Source organism: Penicillium cosmopolitanum (genome assembly GCF_028827165.1).
Source record: "Penicillium cosmopolitanum strain IBT 29677 chromosome Unknown utg000008l:1.0-4398992.0:1.0-4402845.0, whole genome shotgun sequence".
Taxonomy (NCBI): domain Eukaryota; kingdom Fungi; phylum Ascomycota; class Eurotiomycetes; order Eurotiales; family Aspergillaceae; genus Penicillium; species Penicillium cosmopolitanum.
The window spans coordinates 1582499-1606526 of NW_026622678.1; the positions used below are offsets into that span (position 1 = coordinate 1582499).

Here is a 24028-nt window from a genome sequence, read left to right on the forward strand (position 1 = left end):
GGACCCATACTATTTAATGTGACGTAATATTGATGCCTGCAAACTAAGGCGAAAGGCCCGATTTCCGTTGCACCCGCGATCCAAAGCCTCCCTGGTCACGCCACGTCTTCTGATATCGAATATCCCGTGTCACCCAGAGTTTCGGGTGTCCTTGCTACTCATGAAAATGGTGGGGACGAAGGCCGGTAAAACAGTGCGCCCTGCAGCATCCTGCACCGAGTGCCAACGGCGCAAACAGAAAGTAAGGACCCGAATTGTTTTTGGATACATGCGAACTGACTTCTAAACTAGTGTAGCCGTCAATGGCCATGCAATCATTGCCAGGCTAGAAATATACCACATGTCTGCAAATACCCTCAAAAACAATTAACGAAGACTGCTCATCTCCCAAATGAAACTACGCGGTAGGCCCCACGATGAAAACAGGCAGATAGTAGCAATACAGACAAGGGCAGAACTAACAAGAAGCAGAAAACCTTCTCTGAAAGGCAGAGAAGAGGAAGATCCCGCGTCTTCTTTTAACCCAGAAGACATCGAGATTACCGCAGAAGATTTACCTGCCCTCGCTGCGAAGGATGAACTCCGCAACCTGGGTTACATGCCTGACCAAAGTCCACTTTTTGGAAAGGCCGTTCCAACGGTAAGATTATCTATAAACGCATATTCTGATATCTAACGAATCCTTTTCAAGTCATCCACACCAGCATCGAAATTAGCTTCGGAGGCAATGTCCACCGAGCTGAAAAATGTCTCACGACTTTTGCCTCCTAAACCATATACAGGTCCGTTCACATATCACCTTGATCGACCTTTTACTAAATAGAATAGACATTTTGGTCCAGCGCTACCTGGAAGTCACCAATTTCAGTTACTATGCCTTGTACCCGCCGATCTTTTCTCGTGATTATGCGGCTTGGTGGTCCGACCGAGCAAGTGGGAAGCCACTCACACCGGAGTTTACATGTCTTCTCATTCGTGTTTGCGCCTGTTCATCTCAATATCTGAACTCTGAGATTCAAACAAGACTGGAGTCAGAACTCGGAGAGTCTGTCCAAAGTCTATCAGAAAGCTACCACCACGCTGCGAAACAGCTAAGCAATACGATCGCCCCTGGGAAAGGAGGTCTAGCGCAAATCCAGCAATTATTCCTGACCGCAGCCTGGTTCAAGTCTGAATCTCTTTTTGTCGAATCCTGGCATGCTTTGAGTTCTTGTATTCATGAAGCACAAGAACTCGGCATGCATAAAAAGGTCCAAAAGCCAGGGTTATCTGAATTTGAAATAGAGATGAGAAGACGGCTTTGGTGTCTACTATACACATGGGACTGGTGAGATTCTTCTCCATATTCACCAAGATATTGGATAAATTATCTGATGATTCCAGGCAAATGTCTATGTTGCTGTCTCGCCCCCTCATCATTAACCCAGCCGCTTGCTCCTACGAGCTACCAAATATGAAGTTGGAGACCTTGGATCCCGCAACTGGCCCGCCTTCTCCAGTATCCCACATTGCATCCCAATGCGAACTAGGTCAAATGATCACAAGAGACCTTACAGCAATGGGAGGCACGACTGATGTTATTGAAACCGATTCTATCAAATCAGATATAGAAACGTGGATAGATTCATTGCCAGCAGCCTATCAAGAAAACAACCCAGACACCCGGTGGGACGAAGAACATATATACGTGCCTCTCCAGCGTCGCCAACTACATGCCATAGGATATATGACCATGCTGTTGCCCTTCAAAGGGTATCTCGTCAAGACGTTTGACTCTCAGGCTTCTGACGTGGATAGAGCTCGCCGAGCATCTGCGATCGAAATTGCCCTTCATCTAATGAAAGTGTCGCATCGACTTTTTGACCATGTGTTCCCAGTAAACGCCAAGTTTCACCTGGTTACGTTCTTGATATTTGACACTGCGGCTTTCCTTTGCTCTGCTATAATCCACGACAAAGATCGCAGTCTTCCACAACGAGAAAATGCTTTTCAAGCAATTAAGCTCGCATGCTCCCTCATGGGTCAGCTCGCCTCGGTTACAAAAACAGGCGCGATCTGCTACCCAGTTCTCAACAGGCTCGCTAAAAGTCTATCACCGAACATAACGGCTTCGGTGAATGGTACTACCACCGGGGATATATCGAATGCTGGAACAATGACCTTTGACTCTTCGCCAGACTTCGACTTTCTTGATGCCGATAACCCAGAATCACTGTCTTTATCCTTGGGGCTCATGCCTGCCAATGGCATGTTCTTACCTAGTTCGGCAGATCTGGACTTTCCGATGGCCGGCATGGAAATACCACCTATTATGAGTGTTGGTGATTTCTCCAATATGGATGTTGGTCAATTTGATCAGATTTGGGACTGGCAAAATCTGGACTTGACTTTACTGCCCCTTCCTCATACAAAATAAAGCTGTTGTATCGGAATTTACATAGAAACGGCGGAAATCAAGGCCCTGTCGGGAAATTGACTCTTATTGTATGTAAGGGACCATTCCTAAACATCATGGGAATCACTCTCAGCATTGGGTATGACTAGTGATAGGGTAATTAGCATTGGGTGTGGTGAAGTCAGAGTCAGAGTTTGTAGTATGGCCAGATGAATTCCGATGGCTCCTTAAATATCAATTTGAGTCCTTCCGCCTCTTTTGTCTTGACTCAGGTGAACTAAGAATAAATCTTGGGAGCAGCTGTCTCTCTGGCGGATCTGGCGTTTTCGCGACAAGATGTGTCATAATGGATATAGGTGATTGAACTCATTCTGGGTACATTAATGCTACTTATGACAAAAGGAAGAGCCACAGTATGGAAACTCGCTCCAGACATATAGTCTAAGCATACTAGTACGAGAAGTTCATTGGGTCCAAATGGTTGATGGCTTGGGGCTACCACACAGGGGGCGGCTGTGTGGCTGTGTGATTGCAACCTTTTGACTTACGACTGAGTCACAATCTCTACTATCCATCTCTGCTTGTTCTCTATAAAGAGCCCCATGGCATGGAAACTTTGTGATTTTTTCATCCCTTCTTTGGCTTCTTTTTAAACAAGCCAAGTCAAGGCGTCCACTTTCACACGCGATCCAATGGCTGCCCCGCACCACCCATTGGGGCCAGTTGTTCCCATTCCCAAACCTATACCATCATCAACGGATCTGGAAGCGATAGTGGAACGATACAGAGATCTGAGGTTACATGGCCTCAAGGTTGATCCAGAAGCTTTCACTTCACTTTACGAAGACGAAGTCAAATTTCCATACAAAACATGGCAATCTCGAGTCGAGAACTCGATTGCCAAGACCCTTGTTGCCGTTGACCCCGAAACAAATCAGAGAGCACACATTGAAGAAAAGCCACATGCCGAGAAATTAAGCAGTCATTCTGCTAGTATTCAGCGGCTCCTGCGACAAGAATGGTTGGGTATTGCTACAATCATTGGACCTGTTCGCTTCTCGGAACAAAGCGACGATGCCATGGCGGCATCCGTGAAGCCGCAGCTCCACACTGCTTTTATCAAGGACGGGAAATATCAAATCCCTGATCCCTCGACTGTGGAGAAAGAAGACTTGAGTGATACCCATGCCGTATTCTTGATTGTGGGGCTGTTTATCTTGCCCCAGGCGCGACGGAGGGGATTGGCGGGTCGCCTGGTGGAAGCATCTATCAACTACATACGAGAGGAGGCTCGAAGAAAAAAGGTGTGCAAGGCAGGCATCTCAATACAGGTGTCACCGACAAATTTTGCAGCACAGGCCCTTTACCAAACAATGGGGTTCCATGTGAGTGAAAAAGCAATAGTGATGAACAGTCAGCAGGGAGAGGAAGAATATGTGATGGGGCTGGAGATGGAGGTCAACCTCGGATCTGAGTTCTAAATCCCCACCTGGGCATGGGATGGTATTTATTAATTTAATCTACTTGATTGCTACTAGTACTGCTTATATAGCTTTACTTCTCTAAATATTGTTTATCTCAACTTCTTCGTAGGTTGCGTGTTTACCCTTCCCTTCTCTTCTTCTGCTCATAATTTTAGAGTTCAATTTCAATTTATTTCTGTCTTTTTGCCGATTTGGGACCAGAGACGGGTTGGTCATATCCTACCAGGATTTCAGCAGCGATTCTGGGAATTTGTGAGAAAGAAAAGAATGGTCCGAGGACGCTTTTTACAGTGTGAAGCGGGGCGCTGTCGAATTTCGACGGAGGGAGCATACGACCAGATGGCTGGCCAAGACCGTATTGGTCTACTTTAAATTTGGATTCTGACAGTCTATCCTCACCTCATGGAGCTCCCAGATACCGATCATCGCAGCCAGCAACTCTAGTTGAAGCTGCTTCCAGAAGTGTAAGGCAGTAAGGCACCAAGGCAACGATAATCAATGCATTCACGTGACATGAATGATGAATCAGCGCTTCGTTCTAGGGCACCGCTAGTCCCGACTAGGCTTAGCCGCACACCACGCCCACAAGCGGAGAAATTTGCGGCTACTTCTTCTGCTCTTCAACGTTCGACGCAGAACCATACCATAAGAAAATTTCTTTTGGAAGACTGTCGCCATCATGTCCAAGATCACAGTCGGTATGTGCTACCTTATGCATGTAATCTGTTCACGATGACACTAGAGAACATTCGCTAACGCATTCAACAGCCGGCGTGCGTGAGAATATCCAGCAGTTGCTGGAGTACTCCCTCAACGAGAAGAAGCGTAACTTCCTCGAGACCGTTGAGCTTCAGATCGGCCTGAAGAACTATGACCCCCAGCGTGACAAGCGTTTCTCTGGCACCATCAAGCTGCCCAACCTGCCCCGCCCCAACATGAGCATCTGGTGCGTTTTTCCTCGCTCCCCGCCATCCTCCCTCCTAGTCGAGCCCTTGCTGGAACGTTCCGAGAATCGATCACCAGTGCGGCCGACAAGGATGATAGTGGACAGCCGACAATCTAGAATCAGAATATACTGACATTTGGGACTACAGTATTCTTGGTGACCAGCACGATCTCGACCGTGCCAAGCACCACGGTATCGATGCCATGTCCGTTGACGACCTCAAGAAGCTCAACAAGAACAAGAAGCTCATCAAGAAGCTTGCTCGCAAGTACGATGCCTTCCTTGCTTCCGAGGCTCTGATCAAGCAGATCCCCCGTCTCCTGGGTCCCGGTCTGTCCAAGGGTACGTTTTTCCAATTTCCGTATTGAGTCGTCTGCCAGACGAAAAGAATGGTTACTGACTTTTCCCACAGCTGGCAAGTTCCCCACTCCCGTCTCCCACGCCGATGACCTCCAGAAGAAGGTCGACGACGTCAAGTCCACCATCAAGTTCCAGCTTAAGAAGGTTCTGTGCCTCGGTGTCGCCGTTGGCCACGTCAACCTGACTGAGGATGAGCTCCTTGCCAACCTGATGCTCGCCATCAACTACCTCGTCTCCCTGCTTAAGAAGGGCTGGCAGAACGTTGGCAGCCTTGTCATCAAGGCTTCCATGTCTCCCCCCAAGCGCATCTACTAGATTCTCCGTCGCTTCATTGCGCTGGTGTAATCTGGGGATCCAACAAAATGGGTGTCATAGTTTAGTGACCACAAAAATATGAACTCACGATTTGGTCTCAACCATTTACTCCAGATTTACTCGTAATTGCGTAATTCAATATAGAAAGCTCTTTGTTTGTGGCCCTATTCGGCATCACGGTTGGGTACAGATATAATACAATGTGCCTTTCCCCCACTCTACTCTTTACTCCATGCCCTCCATCAGCTCCGTCTTATCCAAAATCATGCCACGCATGCCGATGAATTCGCGGAGGCTCTCCCACTCCTCTCCCACTTCCTCGCCGCGCATGTAAGGATCCTTAAAGCCCCATGCGACAGCAACCTTATCCATAGCAGCGCGCTCCTCCTCTCGCAACCAGCGGTAGCGCAAAGGAATTCCAGGTATCCATGTGACTCTCTCCATTTGATCATTGGCGGTGGTAATCGCGATGATTCCAATGGAAGAGGTGCCTCCAACATACGCTAAAGATGCAGCGAGGGCGATTCCCGTTGCGTAACTGGGGTCCATTGTGTTCTGGAACGTAGATGCGATTGATGCAAGGGCGTAGCAAGCCATGGGGGCTACCGCCAGACCACCCAAGGGGATACCAGCCTTTCTGACGATCTTAGCGCGGTGGAAAGCGGGTGCGCAGAAGGTGTTGTCAATAATGGCCAACACTAGAGAGAGGTTCTTTTGTGCGATAGCCACGTCCAAGGCCATGTTCGCAAGTTCGGCTGGAATGGCACTGCTCACATGTTTGGGGCTCGCTTTGTGGAATTTCGGAGGTGAACTGTTCTCCTCGGGGACTGGCTTGTTGGCATATAGATGGAAGACCTCTGGGAAATGCTCCGCTCGTCGCAAGAGCGTTTGTGTCTTTGTGTAGATCTCCAGCGCCTCCTCGTTAATGAATACCTTTTCGTCTTTCACGATTTCGTTGGCGATACGCGAAATTGCGTCGGCAAGACGGGGGTCCGGAGTTGCGGAGCCATTTGCTGCGGTGGCTGCTCGCGCAGATGTTCCCTTCTTCTCCTCCAAGTCCAATAATGAGGAAATGGCATTGTTTTCGCCATTCTTCGAAGCGCCATCAGGCTGGTCCTGCTCGCTCAAGACGAGGGATTGCGCAAGCTTCTCACACTTTGCCAGCAGCTGAACTACTGTGTCGTTGGAGGGGACTTCGTCCGCATTGTGCACGGCCGACGCTTCCTGTGCTACCTCCTGAATGGCCAATTCTTGAGCAGATGAGGTGGAAGCATAGCGGCGGGTTGAAATAAATGGAGAGGAGGCAGTCGATCGTACGCTGCGCTTTGGTAACTGCAGCGCAAGGCCGCTGTTCGAACCGCGACTTTCGGAAGCGGTTGGGAGTGGGAATCGGGTGATAGGCAGAGCGCGGCGCTGGGCGGTATTGGAGAATTGACAGAAATGACACACTTGACCTTGCGGTTTGGGGCCTTTTGAGACCCTCAAGGCGACTCTTTTCATGGCGAATGACGTGGTATGGAGGGGATGGTTCCAGGCGGCCCTTTTTTTCGACGAGTGGAAGGGCGTTTAAGGCGGAGAGTTCGCCCCGGCGGCCTGGACAGTCCAAGTCCACCACAGCCCCCATCGTTCTGACGTCTTAGCTTCTCTTCTGCCTTACAACTTACAACCTACAACCTCCTTCTGGTCAAGGAGTTCACCCACCTCCCGATACCATTCGAAAATATCTCATGCAGTACTAGACACTTTCCTCCTGCTTGTCACCAACGCCTTGTCGACATGCCTCCTCCCCCTCCTCCTCCCCCTCCGCCGCCGCCTGGGGGGTTAGGTGGCCCTCCCCCACCTCCTCCAGCAAACCTGCCAAATCGACCAGGCAAAGGAGAAGTCAAAGATAGAGTATGTGCATGATTTGAGGCCGATTCACCTGTCATTCTTGCCATCTTATGGTTTTAGAGGAACATATCCGGCTAACTCTACTCCCAGGGCGCGCTCTTATCTGATATCCACAAAGGCACTCGGTTGAAGAAGGCAGTCACCAATGATCGATCAGCCCCAGTAGTTGGTAAATCTGGGGGAAGCTCAGGCGGTGCCCCTGTTGGTGCTGCACCGCCAGTTCCCGGGGGCATCAAGGCCCCGTCTGGGCTTGCGCCTCCTATGCCATCGCCAGCCGCCGCCAACAGATTACGGAGCAACAGTGAAGGAGTATCGGGAGCAGATGGAGGCGCAGGGTCACCAGCAGCTCAACTAGGCGGTCTTTTCGCTGGTGGTATGCCAAAATTGCGCAGCCGTGGGGGAATTGATACTGGCGCCAATCGATCAGATTCGCCATACAAATCCGACTCGGAAACCACGCGAGCACCTATTGCTACACCTCCTAAACCTCCGACTGCCCCGAAACTTCCTGGGGCGCGTCCACCACCTCCGCCACCTTCTACAGAGTCTCCAATCAATCCGTTGGTCGCTAGCTTGAAGAAACCTCCCCCACGACCTGCCGCTAGGCCATCGTCCACCATCTCTGCAGCATCTACAAGAACAGCCCCCGAGGCTCCTCCCCCACGAGCTCCTCCACCACCTCCTGGAGGAATTAGAGCCCCACCGGCACCACCGCCTCCTGCGTCTCGAAAGCCTTCTGGTCCACCGCCGCCGCCTCCGGCCTCATCAAGCCCGGCACCTCCTCCACCACCCCCATCTGCTCCTGCTGCTGGTCGCGCTCCTCCTCCGCCACCATCAGCGCCTGGGCGACCGACCCCTCCTCCACCTCCCGGCTCTGCACCATCAATTGCTGCTCAAGCCGCTCGCACTGCTCTGGGCAGTCCCAGTCTTTCATCCGCTCCCCCACCTCCACCCTCAGGCGCCCCTGCAGCTCCGCCTCCGCCTCCGCCTGTCTCACCTCCAGCTGCGCCTTCATTTGAAGCTCCGTCTCGACCGTCACCTATTTCCTCGCGCCCGGTTTCCCTAGAACCGCATGCTGCACTGGATCCCAGTGCCTATACTTTGACCAATGGTGGATCATCTCCTGCTTATAACTCGCGAACTTCTTCGACACATGGCTCGGCCCAAATAGAGGATCCTCGATTCAAATTCCAGAGTGATGGATTGCTCTCCAAACCCCGACCATTCAGTGGTGGGGAGCGCAGATACCGTGCTGGCCGAGGCAGCAGTGTGCCCTTGGATCTAAAAGCATTGAGCGGCTGATGCGAGTGTACAGGACATTGCAGGCGATATTGTGCACAAATAGTGAATTGATATACATTATACATACCATGTGTATATCACTAGCTTTTCAAAAGCTTCTAAAAAAGTAAAGTAGGATACGTAACTTGATAGATAATCTTTCTTCGATACATCTACCTTTCATCCAAGGGAACTGAAGTCTTGAGAAACATGCAAAATCAAATATTCTTCTCGTGAATTTGAAATTATAGCCACTAGTCAAATTAGAAAACAATCAACTCGAAGTTTCAGATTAATCAAGTGTATCCATGCATACATTTGGAGCTTAGCTCTTGGCACGTGATCACCGCCAATCCATGCAAACACCCGCAGACTCCTAAGACCGTCATTATCCCACGCGAACGCTATCAATTGACTCCTATTCCTCGATTTAGCTGTGACTGCGGCCGGTATAGCTATTTTTCAGTTGCGCATACTTTTCGCAACCCTCTCACCGCACCAACCTCACTCCGAACCCTCGTCAGCGATCCTAAACGGCCCGAGAACTTCTATCGAGAGCTCCTGGCTGCCTGCTTGCCCAACAATCACCGACAGCTATTTCCCAGCGCCGATCAAGCTCGCGTACACGTTTCTTCTCAACGGCTCAGTCATTTCGTTTTACTCTCCCGCCAAGCACCAGTTTTGTTTGTCCAAGAGCCCAGCGTCGAAACAACCCGACCTCGTGCGGGAATCTGCGAAAGGAAAGTCTGCCTCTTGCAGATTGACAGGCGAATCTGCTACATCGGCTCAAAATTCTAAAATCAAAGAGCCTGCTCATTACAACCAGCGCAAAGATCTATACACCAGCGTGTCATCTCGCCCAGCATGTCTCTTCAACATTACATTGATAGTAAGTCCCCGCAGTACAAGGTCCAGCAATGCTTGCCTCGATTAATATACTAATATGGTCTCCCTGTTACAGAGAAAGTTCTAATCCTCACCGTGGATGGTCGCACACTTCTCGGAACACTTCTTTCAACGGACCAAATGACCAACCTCGTCCTCACCGAAACCGTGGAGCGCATTATCCGGACTTCAGATGACGACGAGCCATCTTCGCAAGTTGAGCATGGGCTCTATTTGATTCGCGGCGACAACGTGGTTATTTGCGGCGAGGTTGATGAGAAGATTGACGGGGAGATCGACTGGACAAAGGTGAAGGGAGAAGTGATCCGAGACACGAAGAATGCATGAGCCCAATTTTGCATAGGCAACACTTTTTTTTGACTACCTTTTTTTATCGAGAGTTTCGGGCGTTGGTGGTCTGGGGAATTTTGAGGTTCATCTTTATTTTTTGCTTGCATAGGGGATGGGGAGATGGAAATGGAAAAAACGACAACCGGCTATAATGGCAGTTGACAACTTAGAAGCCAGCCATGATCAGATCGGAGCTGGGACTGGACCTGGACCTGGACCTGGACCTGGACCAGAGCAGCATCTTTCAGCCCGGCCAAGTCACCATTTTCGATTACACATACCAATGGGACACATGCGGCGTGCTGGGCAATGCTAGGCGAATGCCTCCCTTGCCTCCTCAATGATGCAATTGCTTCTCCGAGACATCTTGACGACTACACACGTGTGGGGTTCTTTGAATTGTCTACAAAAGCTCGGCCGTGTCGCGGTTGGCCGCATGGGGATCACCGGCGCATACGAGTATGTACTTTGGGCACGAACCCGGATGGGCAGCGGGGTTGTGGTTGTGCTTGGACAAGGGTCTAGGGGAACAAATCATTACATTACGCTCTTCGCCTCCCGAGCGGGGCAAGGGTCTTTTTCTACATCACAATATGAACTACGAGTACAGTAGATATCTTGCATTATGATTACTCCGCATGGCATTGACCTGACCAGCCCCCTTCTCCGGTGGGTTCGCTATTTCCCGCCGCCACAGCCCCGGTGGAACTGGAATGGTATACTCCGTATACTTGGGACCGTGCCAATCAAAAATATAAAGAAAAAATCCAATTAAATCACAACCCAAGGCTGAATTGTACGTTGTACTAGAACAGGGATTCAGGGATTGAGATCCGGCCTCCCTTCGTGTAAAGTACAGGCTTGTTGCCCGATCGCATCGTACAGTAGCGCGCGGCGGGGCTTGGCGCGGGATGGGCAGGTATTAAATTAGATTACTCGTAGACTACTCCGTACTTAGTGGCTAGTGTACGCCCAGAGGGTTAGGAGATGCGGTCAGCATTGAGGTATGCAGGACAACTCAGTAATGTGAGAGGTCGGAGAGGGAAAGGAAGACCAGACCAGTCTATGTATGAATACTGAGTAAGAATAAGAGAAGAGGAGTACATAATATGTACGGAGTAAGGACTCTACTCGTCAGTACCCCAAAGTTAGTCCAGACGGCAGGCAGAAACAGAAACAGAAAAGGGTGACAGCCGCTTTGGAACGTTGCCGCCCCATTTTCCCCCCCTCTCACTCGCCCACTCACCCACTCACCCTCTCGCCCTCTCAACTCCTGACCACCCCCGTTTCACCCGTTTCATCCTATTCTCTCTCTCATCTTCTCTCCCTCCCTCTCCCTCTTTTTAACCCTATCTTTCCCTCCCTTCGCTGGTCGTTGGGTTCCTCAATCGTCTCTCCGGCGATCACCTCCGCGCTGTTCCTTTACCCCTGATCCGCCCGCTCCACACCAGCCCTTCATGTGGATTCTTTTGGCAAGGAGCACTCAACCAATATCGGGTCAGATTCACCTGTCTCCCCGAACAAACAGCCCTTCGTGAACGTGTGGCTAGACTCTGCAAGGACTCAGACAAAAAAAAATATCAATCAATCGAAACAAAATTCACCAAAAAAAAAAACGATTATCTAGGGCAATCGCTCCCCCACGTCGGCCATGTGGCTCTACCGGGGTGCGCAGTCCGCGGTCTTCTACTATGCCACCTGCACCCCCTGCGCCGAGGGCATTGACCGGCGAAAGCGCAGAAAGGATGCCGTACGAACCCAGCGTCTAAAGGAAAAGCACGACCCCGACATCGTCACCGACCAACCCCGTCTCTTCCCGCAGCCGACCCCGTTCAGCACCAATGAAGGTTGGGATCAAGAAATCGCCCTGGGCCCCGGACCTCCAGCCCGACGACACCGCAAGATTCCTCGGACCGATAGCTGGAATACGGATCAGAGTTCGCAACTGAAGAAGGACAAAAGTGGCGGCTTGATGCACCCAATTGCGGAACGATGGAAGCGGTACCAACGCGAGGACGAACCCCTTTGGGGTCAGGATTATGATTCAGACTGGGGCCAGGAAGTACGCGGGTCGTCGATTGGCTTCTCAGGACGTGGTCGTGCGATTCAGGAAGAACCTTCCAAATACTACATGCCTCGGCCTGCCCCTATCAACGACATTCATCCGCCGATTGTAAGTGGGCCAATCAGCCGTGCCGATACAAGATGGATGCTCCAACCACCACCCAGCGCGAAAGTAATGGCCGGCAAGGAACGTTTCCCTACTTCCCCTCGCGACAGTACGGGTGGCTTCGCCCGGGACCGTACCTCCCGTATGTCCAGACAGGGCCCTTTAATTGAAGAAAACCGATCGGGGCCTGCCGATAGAACCATCGACGAGACCGTCGACCAATTACCGCGCCGGCCATCCGCATCTCGCGGGCGTGGACACTCTAAAACCAGCGAGGAATTGGACGAACCTCCTTTTTCTCGAGCGGACTCCATGTCCTCCCTAGCCAACTCGGACGACCAGTCCTTCACCACCTCGTGGAAATATCCAGATACACCTGGTACTCGACCGGCTTCCAAGTCTACTGATGGCAGCGAAAAGGTTTATGCCCGTCCGCAAATCTCCAAGACCCTTTCCACTATTCAACGCGGGGACAAACAAAAGTTTCAATGCCTACAGCTGGAAATCAATGACGACACCCGCGAGGAAGTCGGACTTGGACAACTAGAACCTATTCGCCCATGGCGCTGGAGTATGGACATCTAACGGTCTTCACCTCATCAACTCACCCTTTTATCCCTCTCCCTCAACCTCTACCACCACACCATCATCGCCGCAACCTCGTCTCGCGCGCTTTCACCACATTTCACCATCTTCTTTACTCTGATTTTATCTTACGGCGTTTGGAGCAAAAAAGCGCAGCAAGCGTTCTTCATCCTTTTTTCACTTCAAGTCGCCACCCCCACGCACGCGACATTTTCCACCTCAACTCAAGGGACACAAAGTATGGCAGGACCAAAAATGGCCCCGAATCAGCGAACAATGAACAGCAAGAAAAAAGCAACCTCGAAAGCATCACAGCGAACGGGTTCGCGCGGGGGCACTGGCTTTGTTCCAGCGAACAACCAACTGCCCCCCCTACTACTTCACCTACATCATTCCTTGCCACCGTACCCTCCTTCAGCTTTTTCTCTCTCCTTTTCACACTTACTTGAAGTACACTGCGCAGGGTCATTGAGAAAGAACCCCTTTTTTGATTGAAATTTTCTTTTCTCCTCAGTTTCTCCTTCTCTTTCCCCTTCTCATCACCCTCCTTGACTATCCTTACAGACTTTTTTTCTTTCTTGTAACATAATAATCATCCACTGTTCCCGTTACATACATAGCGCATACATAGCATGATGATCCATTTGATTTTTGAACTTGAAGCCTGGTAATTAATTTTCTATCGCTAAATACTAGCATTGAGTATATAAACCTATAACTATATGGTCCTTTCAGTAGTAGTATTGGTAATGAGAGCCTGAGAGCCACGTGAATTTTTGGTGTCAGATGCCAGTGTCCTCCACCTACCGATTGCCGCAATTGCCGCGAAACCAGGCACACGGTGTGCAGCCTGCACCTTCTAGCGCTTCACGGAGTATGTACCAGTCGTATGTACTAGGGACTTGGAGTAGGTTTGTTGTTGGTGGAGAGTACTAGTATCATGTGACCAATGCGGAAATCTCTATTCTGATTGGTCTGTTACCTTGCATATGTACTTGGTACGTAGCTTTGTTTTCATCCTTTTATTCATAACTATCAGGCCGGAACTACTAACTCTACCAGATCTTTCTTCCCTCCTTCTACTTCCTCCAAATAAAAGCTTACGGTACGATACATGGATCTTCAATAAGTCATTGTCCCTGACGCCTGAAGTCGGCTCCACCACGGCTGCGAGATAGGCGAACTACCCAGCATTGATTTAGCACTGCTGTTGCCAATGTATCCTACTTCTCCAAGGGTTCAACGGCATGTGAAATCCTACTCTTACTTCCCTATATATATTCAAGTACCTGCCGGATCATTCGTGATGTAAATAACCACTGGCAGTATCGTAAGCAATAGAGGCCCTTTGAAGACTTTCTATGTACAAATTAGCTGACCATAACCACAGAGCTACCTAACACATACGTCAGAGCTACCTAACACATACGCATACACGATACAGAGCGCAGCCACACCTCTTAATTCCACACTGAAGATCTGCAGCCTTTTCAGCAACATGGCCTACGTCATTAAATTCTATACCGATGCCGGGTGTAAAGGCAATGGAACATCAGGGGCAATTGGAGCCGCTGCCGCCGTTTTTGAGACAGAAGACGGCGACTACAAGAGCTGGAAGATGTCACTAGCCTCATATCCTACGCCGACAAACGAGCGTGCCGGAATCGAAGCTATTGTCCTGGCTTTAGAGAAAGCCCTAGATTTGTTTGACAATCTTAACAGCAGCCCATGGCTTGATGTGGCAATCTACTCTGATTCGAGATATGGGGTTGACTGTATGACAAAATGGATTTATAAATGGACTAGGAATGGCTGGGTTAATTATGCGGGTCACGATGTTGCGAATCGAGATCTCTTGGAGCAAGCATCGGATCTTGATCAGAGATTGAGGGCGGAGGGAGATGTGCAGTTTCTCTGGATTCCGAGGGAGAAAAATGGGATTGCAGATAGATTGTGTAATGAGGCTATGGACGAGCAAGACTGCTACTACTAAGACATATGTTACTAAGGTGTCTTATCATTGAAAGGCATGTACATACTTGTATCTGTCAAACAGATGATTTCTGTTATTGGCGCCTTTTTTACACCCCAAGGCTAGTGGTGGTAAATTGCACCCCAAAAGGGGCTACATTTGACGCCAGTTTATGAGTTTAGTTACCAAGATATTAGTCGTCATGTCAGTAGCACCATGTCATCGAAATCAAACCATCCCGAGGTCCTTGTCCCTCCATACTAGATTCCAAGGTTTGTTTTGTCCGTATACTATATATATCGCATGGTGTTATGGTGGAATAAGATTCAATTAACCTTGGAAAGTTTAAGTTGCCAGTGATGATTTACTGGGGTGATCGGCTCGCTTAAGGGTTACGTTAGGACTGTTTTTGACGCTTTCACGTCCAGGAGTCTTCAAGTTCAGAGCTGTTGAACGTTTGGATGGTTTTTAATGGTTCATCGCGGCTTGTACATAAGTGGGGTTGAGTGGGTTTGATGGTTCCCCACGGTTCGTAATAGTTTTCAGCTGTGGTGGGGTACTGACAGTTCTCTGGGTGCGGGCTGAGGTTGTGATTGCTGGGGTTTTAAGCTGTGGTGCCCATCTACAAGCGGTCTACGAGTATGATGCTCGTTATATACTACATAGCTGCAGATCGGAGGAATGGAGCGGAGAACTATGGAATAATTGACATAATGCTATCTGAAAGTTTAGTAAAAAGGGCAATGATTTACAGACTATGTACAGACTAGTAGAATTTTGTTGACAAAAGAGATCAAGGATGAACCACCCGCCCATCGCAGATTCAAACTACAGGTCAGTAGATCCTCGATTGCTCCGTAGATCTACATAAGGACCTGGGAAAGAGATCACCCATATCGGGTTCATCGGATAGATCTCAGGTATAAATATTACTCTGAACTCGCATTTGCTATTTCAAACAAACACCATCTATCCACGTTCAAGTTCAAGTTCCAGTATTATCCAATTTTTCAAAATGAAGGCTTCTATTCTTCTTCTTGCCGCCTCCGCTGGAATTGCCCTTGCCCAGCCTACTTCCCTCGCCGAGCGCGACCACACCGAATCTCCTGTCTGCCCTTGGTACAGCGATGACAACCCTTTTCAGCCTACCGCCGCATGCTGCTACAACATGCCGTGGACTAGCGAACGTTTGCCTTACAAGGTCTGCATGGCCCGTAAGATAATGCCCTAATCACCAAAAATATGTTCAATATGGACCAACTCTTGCTGACCTGCCTTGACGAACAGCTGCGAGTGCGCAGAATACTGCCGAATTCGAGGAAAGCTGCCGCAAAATCAGAGCCGACTCCCGACCTGTCTGCTGCCCCTTCAAGTCTCATCACCGACGATGAGAACGAGAATAGGGGTGATGACCTTCTCTGCACAAAGCCGAAGACCGTTAATTAGGGAGTTGGATTTATATACTAGTAGCTCTGCCAAGCCGAAATGGTATAATACTAGTATAAAATGAATACGATTATATGTTCAAGTTCCGAGATTAATTTAGTACACAGCACGTATTTTCCTCCACAGTCACCTGGGTATCACTGGCAGCTGCTGCCATAGGGCTACTAGTAGTATCTACTAGCGGACCCGATTACTAGTAGAGGCGGAGTTCATAGCCCGAGGGCAATTTGAACTTGAATGCTTGAAGGACTCGGAGCGTGGGTACAAGACGACTTCCAATTTCTTCCTCACTTATAAGGTGGTACTACTAGGCACACGTGGGAACATTCATATATTATTTCAGTTGGATACTATTGGCACCACCTGGGCGCCTGAGTCGCCACCCAGAGGTTCATCTGAGCCGAGGTCTATATACATACAACTTAAAGACAGGGCACAGACAGCAACATGGACAAAGCAGCATCATCCATGGACGCATCTACTCTGTACGGAGTGGACTAGGTTCGCATCCGTGCACCATCATATGTACTAGCTCAACGCCATGTGAACCTTGAACTACGTTCGGACCTAGGCATCTACAAATAATCTCATGCACGCATATCGAAATTCAAAAACCCCAATGAAAGCCGAACTGATGACTCCAAGTCATGACTTCAATGCAACTTGTCATTCGTGAAAAAATAAAGATAATAAGAAAAAAACAAAGAACCCCTTTTAAGAAAGCATTGCATGCAGACATGATCTTTTTGCTGAATCTGAAAAAGAACTCGGAGAGAAAAAGCAGAAAATAGAGGCCGGGAAACAGGATTTTTGTGGATAGATATCCATCCTTCAAGGCATGTTAGATAAGACGAGGGAGGAAATTTGAAGAAAATGAGGAAAGGAAAAAACCAATGTTGAAGAATAGAGGGACCAAGACGAGCGTGCGCATGAATAGAAGAGGCTAGTTACTAGTGGTTATAGTAATAGTCTTCTTGCGGCCAAGACAGAATAGACAAGAGAGAACGGAACTTTTACTAGATGCATGCCCGTTGCGGGGAATGTCTAGAAACAAGGTCGGTATGTGTTGTTTTAGGACAAAGGGGTCGGACCGGCGGGTTTCCTCCAAAATTCCACACCCATTTCCGTTTGGTTGGACCATGCTTGTCAATTGGTTGTAAAAGTCACGGGGTATATAGAGGAGCGGGTCGTCTTGCTCTACTCTCTTTCTCTAGTAGACCTTCTTCTTCTCGTCCATGCTCAATTGACCAGGACCCATGTTGACCAGGAGGAGCAGACCACCACTGGGATTTATTAGCAAGTGACAAAAGGCTAGCGAGGGGAGAGAGAAGGAAACCTACACAATCGACAGAATCTGGAAGAAGTCGTACTTGGCGAAGTCCTTGTGGGGGTGGTGGGGGTGAAGCTAGTAACAATATTTAGTCAATTGAACAAAAAACCGCGATTCAAGAGTGAAGAAACATACCGTCCAGAAGTTGTTAACCAAAATATTGAAGACACTCAGCAAAACCACCAAGATAATAGCACTCCACTTAGCCTTGAAGCCAACAACGACCATCACGCAAGCGACAAGACCAAACAGACTAACAAGGACACGCCAGAAGCTCCATGCACCAGCGAAGACGAATCCGATGAAGAGGAAGATGAGCAGCACGCGCCCGGCGAACTGCACATACATCTTACGGTCCTTCTCGTCAAGCTGGGGCAGACCGGCCGGAACGAACTTCTTGCGAACCCAGGAGTCGGAGATAACCATGAGCAGACCGCCGACGACACTCAGGTTGCGGAGGAAGAAGTTCAGGTCGAAAATGAGGCCATATCCGAGACCCTGAGTGACGACCACAGCTAGTAGTCCGGCGACAGCAAACTCGGTGCGCTTGCGAGCGATGACGAGGGTGGAGCAGACGGACATGGCGATGACATTGACGATGAGGAAGAGGTGTGTGATTCCCCAGGGAACTAAGAGGTTACAAAAAGAAAACCGAGTTAGAAGAGCCGTATCTTTTTGCCAATTTTTTGTTGTTTTTCCTTGTGGTTTGGTCGGGGTTGAGCTAGCGCCCTTCCTCGGCTGGTGCGGAGAGGGGGAGGTGTGTGTGGGCAAGGGTCTCTCTTACTGCTCCGGAAATCATGCAGGTAGAGGAGCTGGTCGCTCCATTGTGTGAGAATGCGCAGTGAGTCCTCAATGAAGGTCACAACGATGAGAAAACGGCCGATCGCGGGAAGATACCTGCAAAAGAGAACACCGTGTCAGTGGCATGCTTGAAGATCCCTTGTTTTGGGGTTGGGGGCGACCCCGGATAACGGTGGCGGGTAGTAGCTTGCAACGGCTAGCGGCCACCACAAGCTGTATCCAATGGGTTGAAGGTGCAACGTACGGCTTGACGGGGTCGGCCATGGTGTCGAGCCAGTCCTCGATCTTGCTGGTCTGCTCGCGAATCGCATCGAGCGGGCTAGGATCGCTGGTGGCATCTGCGCTGCCGGGCCCACCGAAAGGGTTCTGGTGGCCGAGGTTGTAGCCCGCAGTGCCACGGATTTGGGCCATGGCGAATGAGGGAGAGTGGATGGTGAGGGAGCTGGAGTTGAGAAGGTTGGGGGAGGGGAAGATCGAGGGATTCGAGGTTGAAGGAAGAGAGGAGGAGACTCGGAGAAGGTAAATAATGGGTGGAGCCGATCATACAAAGCGGTCCTCTTCAGGCCACGCTGCCCGGAACTCAACGCTAGTCCGGTTTAGGTAAGGTGACGACAGTCGTGTTCACCCTGGAACGAAACTTGGTATTTTTATATTATTGAGATTATTGATATTATTTATAGACAATTTGAACCTACTCATTTTTGGGAGGCCTGATTGGGGGGGTTTGGTTTTAAACTACTCTTCACACTTGTCCGTAAACAACGTTTGTGGTTGGTTTCCAATTGCTTAATTGCTCGATGCTTTCCATTGAATTTAGAAAGAGAGGGAGGGAAGGAGAGAGAGAGGGACCAAAAAAGAAGAGAAAAGAAGAGAGAAAAAAGTACACGTTTTGAGCTAAAAACACAGGCCCATTGGGTTTTGTTTCTCGCGAGTCCCCCGTGGAAGGAGCTCGCATTTTGCGCGCGCTGTCTCTTCTCTCTGTCGAGCAGAGGGAAGGATGCTGGTATTATGGGGACACAACCGAAACGCCAAAGCCATAATCAAGGGGGAGATAATAAGTACAAGTCACAGTGAAAGGGAGGATTGGCATATGCGGCGGGATCGATGGTGAAGATCAGAGGGAGAAAGAGAGGGGGGGGGATCAGTCAATCAAGCTGCCCAATCCGAGTCCAGAGGGTGACCCTTCTCGCGGGAGCGCAGGTCGGGGAGGTAGGTTGGGGTGATGGTGACCCGAGGCTTGACAGGAGCCGGGGCAGAAGTGACTGGGGCAGGCTTGGCCTCGGAGGCGCTGGTCTCGCTGACACTCTCGTCAGTCTTGCCGCCCTTCTTGTTACCGCCCTTCTTGGTCTTAACCTGGGTCCATGCGTCGTCGGCACCAGCGGCCTTGGCCATCTGTTCTTGGACTTCCTCAGTGGGAAGACCCTGCTCCCACTCATTGGTGCTCGCAGCAGCCTGGGGGGTGAAGGTGTCCAGAAGCTGGACATTGCTAGCAGCGGGGGCAGGGGCGGGCTTGGAAACACCGTTGGTCGCGGCCTTGTTCTCCCAGGCGTTGTTGGCGTGGGACTGGGACCAGGTTGCCTGGAGCTCAGGATTGTTCCGGCGGTGCTGCTCCAGCTTCTTCTGGCGGTCCTGTTCATCCAGACGCGCTTGTTCCTTGCGCTCCTCGTTCTTGCGCTGGTGGGCACGCGCCTTCTTGTTCTTCTCGGGAACAGCCTCCTTCTTGGCCTTCTTCTCGGTCTGGGCGGGCAGGTCACCAGTAACACGGAGGACCTTGGCGGCAGCGGCAGCGGCGGGGGTCTCAATCATGTCATCGACATCACCAGCGGAGGGAACGGTAGCGTTGACCTGAGGGGAGACAGCGGGAGAAAGATCATCATCGGCCTCAGCGCCGGTGGTCGAAGAGGCGTGAGAGCCAACCTCGAGCTGGGCAGCCTTCTTCTGCTGCTTCTTCTTCTTGTTCTTGGTGCTGGAGGCGGCGGTCTGGGGGATACCGTTCTTGATAGCAGTCTGGCGACGGGCCATCTCCCGGGGGTCGATCTCCTCCTCGGGCTGCTCATCCTCGGTGGTTGGAGGAGAGATGACAGTCTTCACCTTGGGCTTCTTTGCCGGGGTGGGTTCGGAGGGCTTGGTCTTGCGCTTAGGCTTCTTGGGAGCCACCTGAGCCTTCTCAAGAGGTGCCGGGATGGGGGCTTTGGCTTTCGGGGCCGCACCGTTAGTGTAGTACCACCCGAGACCACCAGCCACGACCAGTAGGATGGCCCAGCTAAGATAGGGATTCATGGTCATCGAGCTATTACAGACGAAACAGGTCAGTTTCTTCCATCCAATTGTTTTTCCACCGGTCCAATTTTCTGAATCTACCGGTGTTTTCAGGAACGTACTATTGATGGGCCTTTCGAGGTGAAATGGTTGTGGTTGTAGAAATGATTGACCGGGGAGAACTTGGTTCAAGGGGTGTGACAATTGCGCACGCGCACAATTAGGTCGACACGCGCAACTGTAAGACCGAAGAGGGGGAGATGGTCGAGGGAGAAGATCGGGGGTTTAAAGGGCGAGACCGAGACCACGCATCTGTCAAGGTTCTCAAAGAAATTGGTTCACTTCGAGGCTGTCCGGAGCTCAAGAGACCAAGACTAAGGAGAAGCAGAGATCCGAAGGGACGTGATTGCTGAAATCAGGTCCGCGGGTGATGGTGATGAGATGATGCGTCGTTGAGGAGGGTTGATCCGGGGGCGCGATGGGGGGGTTGCGCTCGGACGACGGAGACGGGGGAGGACGGGGGAAGAGGCGAGGCAAAACAGCCTGAACACAGGATAGAGAAATCAATGGAAAGATCCAATTGATGGCGTGAATGAAGGCGTTAAACGAAGGAAAAGGAAAAGGAAAAAGCGTCGCAAAGGAAGAGACAGGAGAGAAGTCTAGGAGAAAAAAGGACGGTTGGAAGAGGCCACCTTGAATCTCCGGTACGATACGGTAATTTGGTGACAGTACGGGCACACCATTTCCCCTCGTGATTGTACACAAAGTACACAAAGTACACAAAGTACACAGAGTCAACTTGAAGTGCATTATGTTGAGATGAATTAAAGACAGTGTTTCACAGACAACGGTTTGTGCAAGTATAATCTGGAAATTCTGAACCTGAGGTGAGAGTCAAGTACTACAATCTTATTGCAGTAAGCCAGCATCACATAGACACTGTATACGATAAGCAATGGGATGTGGTATTCAGATTACCCCGTACAATACCACCAGACTCCTGAGATGGAATTGGTTTCTCTAGTTTCTCCTGTGGAGAGAGCTGTCTGTCTTGCGAACAGGCCACGTCTCCTCCAGAGTCCAGAGGTCGGGGATCTCATTTCCACCTTTCCACCTCCACGGTGGAACTCCCCCCCTCCCTGACTAGTGTGTTTGGTTGCAAGGACCGTCTGGGCGTGGCCAGCCAAGTGTTCAAGATGCGCGTCGATCCGGCAGGGACTCGGCGCCATCCCTTGCAGACGGCTTCACGCCCGCCACGAGGGGCCGGAAGGTAAACCCGGTCATCTGCCGCGCCGGGAGATGGTCAAATAGGAGATAGTATGGAGTATGGAGTATGGAGTACATATTATGGTAAACTACATAGTAATCCAAGTATCTCTGTACCTAGGTTAACTACTGGTAGTTGACTACTGGATGTATGTAGTAGTTACTATAGTGTTGTCCTTGAGGCGGATGAGAGCCCCGGGCCAAGCCGCAGCAGATTAGTTCCTGAGGTTACCTTTACTACCAAAGGTCAATCAATCAATTTATCTTTAACTTCAACAACTTCCCATTTATATCCCACCCCTTCATCATCCACCTTCACAATGGCAAAGAAAATCATTATCGATACCGATCCGGTAGGTCTTATGTTTCCAATGTCACACATAGTACACCTCTGCTCACAATAACCAGGGTATCGACGACATCCTCGCTCTGCTGCTAGCTCTGTCCGCCAAGCCTGAGGAAGTCGAGGTCTTGCTGATTTCTTTGACCTTTGGTAACATCGAAGTCCAAAAGTGAGCCATAATTGACCCTCTTCCTCTAATCACAACTCGTCCTGATCATTTCATTAGCTGTCTTCGCAATGTGGTGTCCATGTTCCACATCCTCGAACGCGAGGCCCAGTGGCGTCGCGAGAATGGACGCCCCGAGGGCTTCGGTGCAATGCGCGCCTCGCGCCCTATTGTAGCTGTGGGCGCCGAAGATCCTCTCGAGGACCAGAAGATGTTGGCAGACTATTTCCGTACATTCTCTTTTCCTTCCCCCTCTTTCACCTGCATACGGTACTTTGGTTAATCATTACCCCGCAGATGGTACCGATGGACTCGGAGGTATCCATGCTAGCGTATGTCTGAAATCACCTCTCCATTACCAGAACAAAACCAGCTGATTGTTGCTGCATAGCACCCGCATCTCACTCCCAACCATGAGTGGGCGCATCTCTTCGACCCCGTCCGTGACTCCCACGGTATTCAATCCGCGGATGCGGACAACTGCTCGGGGGATCATTCGTTCATCCCATCCAAGATCCCCGCGCACAAGGAGATCCTCCGTGCACTACGCGAGAATGAACCGGATTCAATCACTTTGGTGGCTGTCGGCCCGCTCACAAACCTGGCACTTGCAGCGGCCGAAGACCCAGAGATTTTCCTCCGTGTGAAGGAGGTGGTTGTAATGGGTGGTGCCGTCAACGAACCCGGCAATGTTAGTTCACTTTCCAACATTTCCCCCCTTACGCCCCGCACTGCGTCACCAATGCAGGTTCCGAATTGACCTAATCAAATTCTGCAGGTGACTCCAGTTGGCGAGTTCAATGCCTACGCAGATGCTTTCGCCGCTGCCCGGGTCTACGCTCTTACATCGCCCAACCCGAACTCAACTCTGCCCCCCTCAACCACTTCACAGCTACCTCCATACCCAGCTAAGTTGAGCAAGCAATTGACGCTGCGCCTCTTCCCGCTGGACATCACTCTGCGCCACAACATCTCCCGTGGTCAGTTCCGCACTGCTGTCGCCCCGCTCCTTGAGAAGGGTTCTCCCCTCGCGGAATGGGTCAATGCGTTCATGGGACACACGTTCCGTACCTTGGAACGTCTGCACCCGGGCCATGTTGGTGACGATGCTCAATTGAGTCTGCACGACCCTGTCTGCGTCTGGTATGCCTTGACGGCCGAGGATTCGCGCTGGGCGCCCGCACCCAACTCGCCTGAAGATATTCGCGTCGAAACGACTGGCCAATGGACCCGTGGTATGTGTGTCGTTGATCGTCGTAATCGTCACCGTATCGAGGGTGAAGAGGAGAGCTCGAGCGACCATGGTTTGTGGTTGAGTGCTCGCGCTGGCAACCGTATCTATCGGATGGACCAATCGCCTGCGGAATCTAACTTTGGCCAGATCATTATGGACAAGCTTTTTGGTTAGATTATTTATGATTATAGAGTTGATGATATAGATGGATGAATGAATATAATCATGTCTGATCAATTTATTGGCATATGCTATACCGTAGAACTACCAGAAGCGCCTGGCATGAAAGGGCCACGGGACAAGTATCCAATGGCGTGGATCCGAATCGAAGATACCAAACTTGCCTAGTCTAGGTAGCTCTTATGCCCCTGGGCAGATGAAATCACTCCACCTTTTTTCTTCAGGATGACAGCCTGCATCGTTCTTTTTCTGGGGTGTGGATAATCCTAAAAATAATCCTTGTCTGTATAGCCGCGCGCTATGTCCCCCAAGATGATTGGCCCGGCACGACATCAACCAGGCCAACCACTGGGAAGATCTGCAGCATGG

At 50.4% G+C, this 24028-nt stretch overlaps 12 protein-coding genes across 12 annotated transcripts; 9 read left to right on the forward strand and 3 right to left on the reverse strand.

Annotated features, from left to right (window-relative positions):
• Window positions 1-391: 391 nt before the first annotated feature.
• On the forward strand, window positions 392-2416 carry N7509_007153 (uncharacterized protein; the record flags this gene model as incomplete). Its single annotated transcript, XM_056631790.1, has 4 exons — window positions 392-404; window positions 489-640; window positions 843-1327; window positions 1384-2416. The coding sequence occupies 4 exons, from the start codon at window positions 392-394 to the stop codon at window positions 2414-2416; spliced, it is 1683 nt and encodes a 560-aa protein (XP_056487341.1).
• A 671-nt stretch (window positions 2417-3087) lies between these two features.
• N7509_007154 (GNAT family N-acetyltransferase) lies at window positions 3088-3876 on the forward strand (the record flags this gene model as incomplete). Its single annotated transcript, XM_056631791.1, has 1 exon — window positions 3088-3876. The coding sequence occupies one exon, from the start codon at window positions 3088-3090 to the stop codon at window positions 3874-3876; it is 789 nt and encodes a 262-aa protein (XP_056487342.1).
• Window positions 3877-4558: 682 nt separating this feature from the next.
• Window positions 4559-5500, forward strand: N7509_007155 (60S ribosomal protein uL1; the record flags this gene model as incomplete). The annotated part of the gene is made up of 4 exons (XM_056631792.1): window positions 4559-4577; window positions 4648-4825; window positions 4974-5167; window positions 5238-5500. The coding sequence occupies 4 exons, from the start codon at window positions 4559-4561 to the stop codon at window positions 5498-5500; spliced, it is 654 nt and encodes a 217-aa protein (XP_056487343.1).
• Window positions 5501-5725: 225 nt separating this feature from the next.
• On the reverse strand, window positions 5726-7000 carry N7509_007156 (uncharacterized protein; the record flags this gene model as incomplete). The annotated part of the gene is made up of 1 exon (XM_056631793.1): window positions 5726-7000. The coding sequence occupies one exon, from the start codon at window positions 6998-7000 to the stop codon at window positions 5726-5728; it is 1275 nt and encodes a 424-aa protein (XP_056487344.1).
• A 276-nt stretch (window positions 7001-7276) lies between these two features.
• N7509_007157 (putative proline-rich, actin-associated protein Vrp1) lies at window positions 7277-8692 on the forward strand (the record flags this gene model as incomplete). Its single annotated transcript, XM_056631794.1, has 2 exons — window positions 7277-7393; window positions 7481-8692. 2 exons carry the CDS (start codon window positions 7277-7279, stop codon window positions 8690-8692), a joined length of 1329 nt encoding a protein of 442 aa, XP_056487345.1.
• An 843-nt stretch (window positions 8693-9535) lies between these two features.
• Window positions 9536-9904, forward strand: N7509_007158 (U6 snRNA-associated Sm-like protein LSm8; the record flags this gene model as incomplete). The annotated part of the gene is made up of 2 exons (XM_056631795.1): window positions 9536-9560; window positions 9633-9904. The coding sequence occupies 2 exons, from the start codon at window positions 9536-9538 to the stop codon at window positions 9902-9904; spliced, it is 297 nt and encodes a 98-aa protein (XP_056487346.1).
• Window positions 9905-11558: 1654 nt separating this feature from the next.
• N7509_007159 (uncharacterized protein) lies at window positions 11559-12662 on the forward strand (the record flags this gene model as incomplete). The annotated part of the gene is made up of 1 exon (XM_056631796.1): window positions 11559-12662. One exon carries the CDS (start codon window positions 11559-11561, stop codon window positions 12660-12662), a length of 1104 nt encoding a protein of 367 aa, XP_056487347.1.
• Window positions 12663-14160: 1498 nt separating this feature from the next.
• N7509_007160 (ribonuclease H-like domain-containing protein) lies at window positions 14161-14655 on the forward strand (the record flags this gene model as incomplete). The annotated part of the gene is made up of 1 exon (XM_056631797.1): window positions 14161-14655. The coding sequence occupies one exon, from the start codon at window positions 14161-14163 to the stop codon at window positions 14653-14655; it is 495 nt and encodes a 164-aa protein (XP_056487348.1).
• A 994-nt stretch (window positions 14656-15649) lies between these two features.
• N7509_007161 (uncharacterized protein) lies at window positions 15650-16080 on the forward strand (the record flags this gene model as incomplete). The annotated part of the gene is made up of 2 exons (XM_056631798.1): window positions 15650-15848; window positions 15929-16080. The coding sequence occupies 2 exons, from the start codon at window positions 15650-15652 to the stop codon at window positions 16078-16080; spliced, it is 351 nt and encodes a 116-aa protein (XP_056487349.1).
• Window positions 16081-17290: 1210 nt separating this feature from the next.
• N7509_007162 (protein ERV29) lies at window positions 17291-18622 on the reverse strand (the record flags this gene model as incomplete). Its single annotated transcript, XM_056631799.1, has 5 exons — window positions 17291-17363; window positions 17421-17485; window positions 17546-18039; window positions 18195-18307; window positions 18456-18622. 5 exons carry the CDS (start codon window positions 18620-18622, stop codon window positions 17291-17293), a joined length of 912 nt encoding a protein of 303 aa, XP_056487350.1.
• A 738-nt stretch (window positions 18623-19360) lies between these two features.
• N7509_007163 (uncharacterized protein) lies at window positions 19361-20497 on the reverse strand (the record flags this gene model as incomplete). The annotated part of the gene is made up of 1 exon (XM_056631800.1): window positions 19361-20497. The coding sequence occupies one exon, from the start codon at window positions 20495-20497 to the stop codon at window positions 19361-19363; it is 1137 nt and encodes a 378-aa protein (XP_056487351.1).
• Window positions 20498-22056: 1559 nt separating this feature from the next.
• Window positions 22057-23653, forward strand: N7509_007164 (putative nucleoside hydrolase; the record flags this gene model as incomplete). Its single annotated transcript, XM_056631801.1, has 6 exons — window positions 22057-22089; window positions 22145-22248; window positions 22306-22475; window positions 22543-22577; window positions 22637-22936; window positions 23024-23653. 6 exons carry the CDS (start codon window positions 22057-22059, stop codon window positions 23651-23653), a joined length of 1272 nt encoding a protein of 423 aa, XP_056487352.1.
• Between the last annotated feature and the right edge of the window lie 375 nt (window positions 23654-24028).